Source organism: Mya arenaria, chromosome 13 (genome assembly GCF_026914265.1).
Source record: "Mya arenaria isolate MELC-2E11 chromosome 13, ASM2691426v1".
Classification (NCBI taxonomy): domain Eukaryota; kingdom Metazoa; phylum Mollusca; class Bivalvia; order Myida; family Myidae; genus Mya; species Mya arenaria.
The window spans coordinates 67,711,285-67,717,891 of record NC_069134.1 but is presented as its reverse complement, the minus strand read 5'-3'; the positions used below and the strand labels follow the sequence as shown (position 1 = coordinate 67,717,891).

Sequence of the window (6,607 nt, the reverse complement as noted above, 5' to 3'; positions counted from 1 at the left end):
CGTTAACCTTTCTCAACTCTTTATCACACGAACAGATGTTGCCAAGGATGTTTGTTTACTTTTTTTCAAAAATGACCTTAAACCTAAATACAACAATAAAAAATAAGCATTAAATAATTAGCCTTCCATATTGATATGGTGGAAGGCCCATTAAACAGAAAACTGACAAATCATTAACATGCATGAATGAATTCAGCAAACATAATACAATTCGTTTTAATTTCTTAAAACGTAATCGATACACGTTAAGTGGTAGGCAGTTACTCAAGGTTAAATTGACATTCGATATTTTAAATAATATTTTGTGAAACCTAAGCTGTGTGCCTCTGTTCCGCATTCAGAGGTGTTTAAAACAGTGGCCTTCAATTTAAAATGGATATAAGCATTCGATCAGAAAAAAATAAAAAGGATTTTATTCGTATTTTAAAAGAAACTATTGTTTTGAGTGAGAGGGAATATGTTGATATTAATATAGAATGTATTGTAGAAACCTACCTGAATATTGCTGGACAAACTCTGCGAACAGAAAGTGCAAATACGATCAAAACAAGAATACTTAAAGTTATTAAAAAACTAATGAAATACATGCGAGTTCCTACGATTATCGATCTATTCGCTTCATGTGGGTATGTAGAAATAGCAAATCAACTGAAAGAAGCTTATTTCCGATTTGGGTCTGGCTACAAAGAACCGTTCACACGTAGACCAACCATAACAATATCCAAATGCAAATCTATACTCTACTTTTACTGCAACCATAAGCAGAATATTGACAATGGTATTTTGTTAAATCCGAAGATATTTCTGCAAGAGCAAATGGACAAGTTAGAAAGTGAACTGTTATCATGCAGTTTTAACGCTACAAAAGCAAGCTACATTTTTCAGAAATACATTTGTACTGGTGTGCTTCTAGTTCAACTTGTTGATGAAACGATACAAAGAAAAGAGCTATTAGAAAAGCTGAGAAGCAGATGTCCCGAAAACGCAGACACTGCGTTGCTGGACGTTGTTGTACTAGGTTACAGCGCTTTTATTGAAGCGGTTACAGGTGGACCCGACCTAGACATGGAGCGCTGTGAAGGGAAATTGAGGCAAATGTTTGTTATCAGTGATCAATGTTCGGATGGTTTCATCAAAGCAGTATCCAGCATGATAGCTCACTACGTAAATAGAAGGCTACACTTTCATGGGTACAGGGAAGGAGTAACATTGGAAAGGTCTCTGCAGTATTTTGAAAGAGCAGAGCATTTTGTTAGCTCAGATTTTGCTGACGAACACATTGCTTATGGGAAAAGACTAACGCTTTTGAACAATGTTGAAAGTTATTTAATGATAACTAATGATTTTCAAATAGATTTTGCAGTACCAATTCCACAAACATGTCGCACGAAAGCTGAAGAAAACCTGGCTATTTTGGAAACCAACTACTTTGAAGGTTATAACATTTTATTTGATGTCTTCAATCTTGTTACAGTTTCAATAAATTGTTGTATTCTTCTATTGAGCTTACGTTAGGTAAATCAACTTGACCGTGACTATTATTATGTGATATGCTTCTTTCGTCCGATTACTTTCTTAAAGTGTTCTAAATCTCCTTAATGGATCTTCAATTCGAAAACAATCATTTAATTGAACCAATCTTTATAGGCCTTTCTCATCTCAGATAACATCTTGTTTATTATTAAAATACTTGCTTTTATAAAATTTAATCTAATGGCCCCGATTTCTCGAAACTTCTTAACTTAACAGGCTTAAGTAACTTATTTCAATTAGCTAAAATACATACTTAAATTGAACTTTTATGAAAGGAAAATGGTTTATTGTGATTATCATATATTTATTTCCTATCTTAAGTATAAAAGTTCTTAAAGAAGTAAATATAACGCACATTATTGAAAACCAAAAATAGTGAGCTTAGCTTAATCCTGTTATAAGGGACTTAAGAAGTTTCGAGAAATTGGGCCCTATGAAGGCGTAATGCCGAAACATTGAAATTAAACAAAACACGTGATATCGCACTATACTAATATTCAATATATATTCTACGAAAACTGATATACTAATATGTATTCAATTCATTCAATGATATCTTATGCTAAGCTAATTTGTTATATAACTGCCCTGTTATGCATTTTAGGTATTGAGGTCAGAAGAAAAATGATCTACTATTTTTGCAAGGCGATCGTGAAAGCGGAAACTGACATTCAGTTTGCTCTGAGGTGTGTTCGCAACGCTTTAAGACTTTGTTCTGAAGGAGCGTACTGCGAGTCTGACAGAAGAAATATACAGAGGTACCACCATGAACTCGCGCAAAGAATGCGGCTTCTTTAAAAACTGAAATATCATTTTTCGAGCACACAGACTTGAATGTGAATTGCATCTACAGCGTTTATAACCACCGATGTGTGCTTGAAATAGCACAGTTGAGGTGTAGAACCATTTATACTCCTACTGCGTTTCGTTCGACAAAAGCATATATTTTCAATAGCATTCATTTCCATTATCTGAATGCATCAGCGGTTTATCCCTGGTAGTACACAAACGGCGCTTGTAATTGGTCAAATTAATTTTATTACGGTAAAATGTATGTATGACTACTGAGATTTTTTCTGTTGTTTTTGAATATAAATTTTGATGAAATAAGTGAATCCACTGACGATGCCGCTGTTCAAAAAACCGAATTTATACAAAGTTTAACTATCTTGGAAGCTCTCTTTCAGCGTTGTAATTGAACCATCCGCAGGAAATATTGGGAACATATGTATAGAGTGTAAATATAAACATTGAATGCTTTAGAATTGTGTTTTGTTTGTGTATAAAATAATTGTTCGTGCACGTGGTATTCGTACAATCACAAATGTACCGCCGTCAGGTTGTTGCAATGTCTTCAAAACTAAACTAGCTGTATAGGTTTGTTTTGAAATCATGATTTCCATTCATTCAAACTTTTACACGTACAGATTTCAGTGGTGTTAAGATATCAATAAAGGCTATGCTAATTCACGTCCAAACATTGCCGATATCTTCGTGTCCTACAATGTAATGCAAATATAAAAAAAAAAAACTCGATCAATGTTTAAACAATCGCTATGTTCAAGTTGTTTTATTCAAAGTCTGAAAGAATTGATATTTAGCTATATCGCCATGTTTAAATTACTCACGTTTTTAGTAAGATAGAGCACGTGTGTGTATGAAAACGTTTTTTTCTTTATTTTACCTAAACATATTCGACCAGTTGCTAGGTCTGCCCCTGCATGGTTAGATATGTAAATAGATTTACACATTTAATTTATAAACAGACGCAAACGATATTTAGCTGTAAATCATTTAACTGTTATAATTCTAAGCATACCCTTATCATAATATCTTATTCCATTATCAAATCTTCCTTTAAATGATTTTGTTAAAAATTCAAGTCTGACGTATATTGTGTATTTATAGTATTTATGCACTGTGCTGTTTGTAGAGTTGTGTGCTGTTCTATGTTTCTTGTTTGTGAATTTGTGTTCTATGTCTTTGGCGTTTGCCCATTGCCACTGAACCGGGTTTATGTTTAAACTTTTTGCTACTGAGCATGTTTTTGTAGCTTTTTGCATATATATTATGATAATATAATTGTATATAGTATTTGCAATGTCAGACGACTTACTATTACAAGCAATATTGTTTTCTTCAGAGCATTGTTTAAACATTAGTGTGTGCCTTCTCCTCATCATGTATGTGTATGTACCACGCTGTAAATATTTGTAAATAAAAATTGTGTTTGTCTTCATTGGCCGTATGGCTTATCTGATGCGTAAAAAAATCTTCATATATACATATACATAATGGCGTCCTAATATCGTCCGATTTAACATTTTATGTCAATATCAGAGAAAAAAGTATTCGCTTTCTTTTGTGAATTTCGCTTAAAATGCTCCATTTCTGACTTGAATTGTTAAACATTTCTAGTGGGAGTTCCCAAAAACATCCCTGCAAACATTTTTAACCATAATTATGCATTTCGGTTATAGGGTAGGGGCGCATGTCATAATATTCATAGAAATCTTGCTGTATACTTGTATAATGCTACGCAAATTAGGGAAACATGTTACATGTATTATGGGTAAACTGACTCCATTCAAAGAATCGTCACGCTATGAATACAACGTCCTATGTCTTTTTTCATATAGTTGTGATATTCATATATTGATATGTCATGTATAATAATGTGTGTGTATGTGTGTGATGTACATATAAAAGTTTCTTGTAACTGTACCTTGATCACTATGTTATTATGTTTGTCATTGTAAAAACGCTGGGCATTTTTGCCTCCATGTATTTGTGAATAATCTCTGTATAAAACTCTGTCAAAAGGTTGCACGCTTAAGTTACGCCTCCTCTAACGTCAATTCCTGGACCCGCCCCTATACAATAAACTTATGGAAGTCTGAATAAAGTGTATGTTTTTCCACCTGTTAGATAGAAGCATTTAGACCAAAGATCCTTCTGATAAACATATTGTTAAAGGGAATCGGTCATGGTTTGTAAAATGCATATTTACCGAAACAAAATATTACAAAATAAAGTGTGACAAAACATCAGGGGTGTTTAAACTAAGATACTGGCAGCTGGAACCCTTCAACTATTGTTGATATTTTCTCAAATATTCCCTTTGAAACCACAATTTTGAAAACAAAGTTAGAACGCGATTCATCAAAAGGTAGTAACGTGATTGGTTGATAGACATTATTACGTGGTGTCACAAATGTATTCGATAAAAGTTTAAATATCCTTCAGCAATTACATAAGTCTTGGTGGCTAAGATGTCAGTTAACTATTTTTTTCTTGGCTGTATCGTCGTTGGTTCGCTCCCCACAGCAACCAGAATATTTTTGACATAGACATTCAGACCTAGACCGCCAAGTTATATGTATAGTTCTTGAATACCACATATCGTGATGCTACCGAAGTTGCAGAAGTATACAGTTAAAGTATGAAAGAATATTCTTTATGTAAAGTATAATGATGATGCCGTCTGTGTTGACTCAACATTTAAGTAAAATAACAGGATATTAGTCCTTAATTGGTTATATCATTCACCTAATTAACCCAACACACAAAACCCATTTCTCCACACGCTCTCAATGTCACAGGATTGTGTGCCTGTTCAACAAGTTTTAAACCCGTTGAAAGATTTACTTTAAACTATGGTCAAATGATCATCTTATCAAGACGACATGAATAAACACTGTTCCAGTTGCATTGTTTAATAAAGACATATTGTGTTACTGCTATGGTAAAATACAACGGCCCCAGTGAAAAATGAGTGGGAAAACGGAGAATCTGAATACGCGGGTAGTTTTACTACCTTATAATCTAACCTTTACTACTTTTTGCATATAGAAGTGAAACACGCCATCGCCGTTTAAGTACCATCCGAAGGACTGTGTGGGTGGGGAAAACTGATAAAACTTGTCTGAAAGAATTTAAAGACGTTAACGAAAAATCGAAACAGAACATATTCTTAAAGACAAGGACAGGTACCCCTTGTTTTTATTTCATATACTTGTTTTAGGCATGAACTCTGTCGGTATACGTGACATTATGTCAGTAAGAAACTTCTGTCCCTTTATACATGAACATACAGGAATTTGTGATAAACGGCTGCAGCATGACCGCTGTATTGGTAGTCAAGCCCATTACCATAAGACCATCGTGTGAAACTGGTCGGTGTGATTATGATACATAGAATATTATCAGGTCATTATAAAACAGAACATTGCTGATGAACACTGGAGCTCCCAGCTACAGGGAAAACACACGCATTGAACTACTTGACAGTTTTGTTCAGAGATAAGATACCGATTATCCGATCCTTCCCCATTCATAAAAGAGCTATCATTGAACATGATCAAACCCCGATAACGCAGTCTAAATTATGCGATAACGTTACCTTTTATAACCTGTTGCAGTGACATTGACCCATTTTCATTGAATAGGCTCTAAACAGCTAAACATGTATTAGTTGTTACTGTTTATAATAAAAGGATTATTTGAAAACCCGCTTAAAATGCTGATAATCGCTAAAGGATGTGATAATACGCTTCTGGGTTATAATTTGTGCATAGAAAGAAATAATTTATGACATGACAACGTTCGTGGTCAAACAATGCACTAGTCTTCAGTAAAATTGTCGTGTATTGATTATGGTACGGCGCAGTAATATAGAAATAAATTGGCAAGTGCATGAATACTCATCCCTTCCCCTCACTTGTAAATGACAAATGACAAGTTCGTATTTTTAGATTGGAAAGACGTTAAGTGAGCAAATGGCAAATTATTTTATGTTGGTAACTTATCATTTAAAAAAGCATAAACCTCGCACAAATGAATGTCAAACGTGATTGATATAATGAATGTTTTATATTAAAATATCATGCTACTAATAAGTATTTTTCAAATTTATTTTTAGAAACTAACATTTTTCGATATATATATATAGCTTTAAGCGGGGCGTACCTGAAGCATTTTGAAATGTGTGCCCGTACACTTGAGAGCAGTGAAAAAATGTATTTCTATATTCTCGTCCAAAAAAAATATACGGGGTTGGAGCGGGACCAATATC

General features: G+C 33.9%; 1 protein-coding gene across 1 annotated transcript; it reads left to right on the top strand.

Annotated features, from left to right (window-relative positions):
* Window positions 1-368: 368 nt before the first annotated feature.
* On the top strand, window positions 369-4,419 carry LOC128214608 (uncharacterized). The gene is made up of 2 exons (XM_052921171.1): window positions 369-1,435; window positions 2,138-4,419. Exons 1-2 carry the CDS (start codon window positions 373-375, stop codon window positions 2,329-2,331), a joined length of 1,257 nt encoding a protein of 418 aa, XP_052777131.1. The 5' UTR covers window positions 369-372; the 3' UTR covers window positions 2,332-4,419.
* Window positions 4,420-6,607: the final 2,188 nt, after the last annotated feature.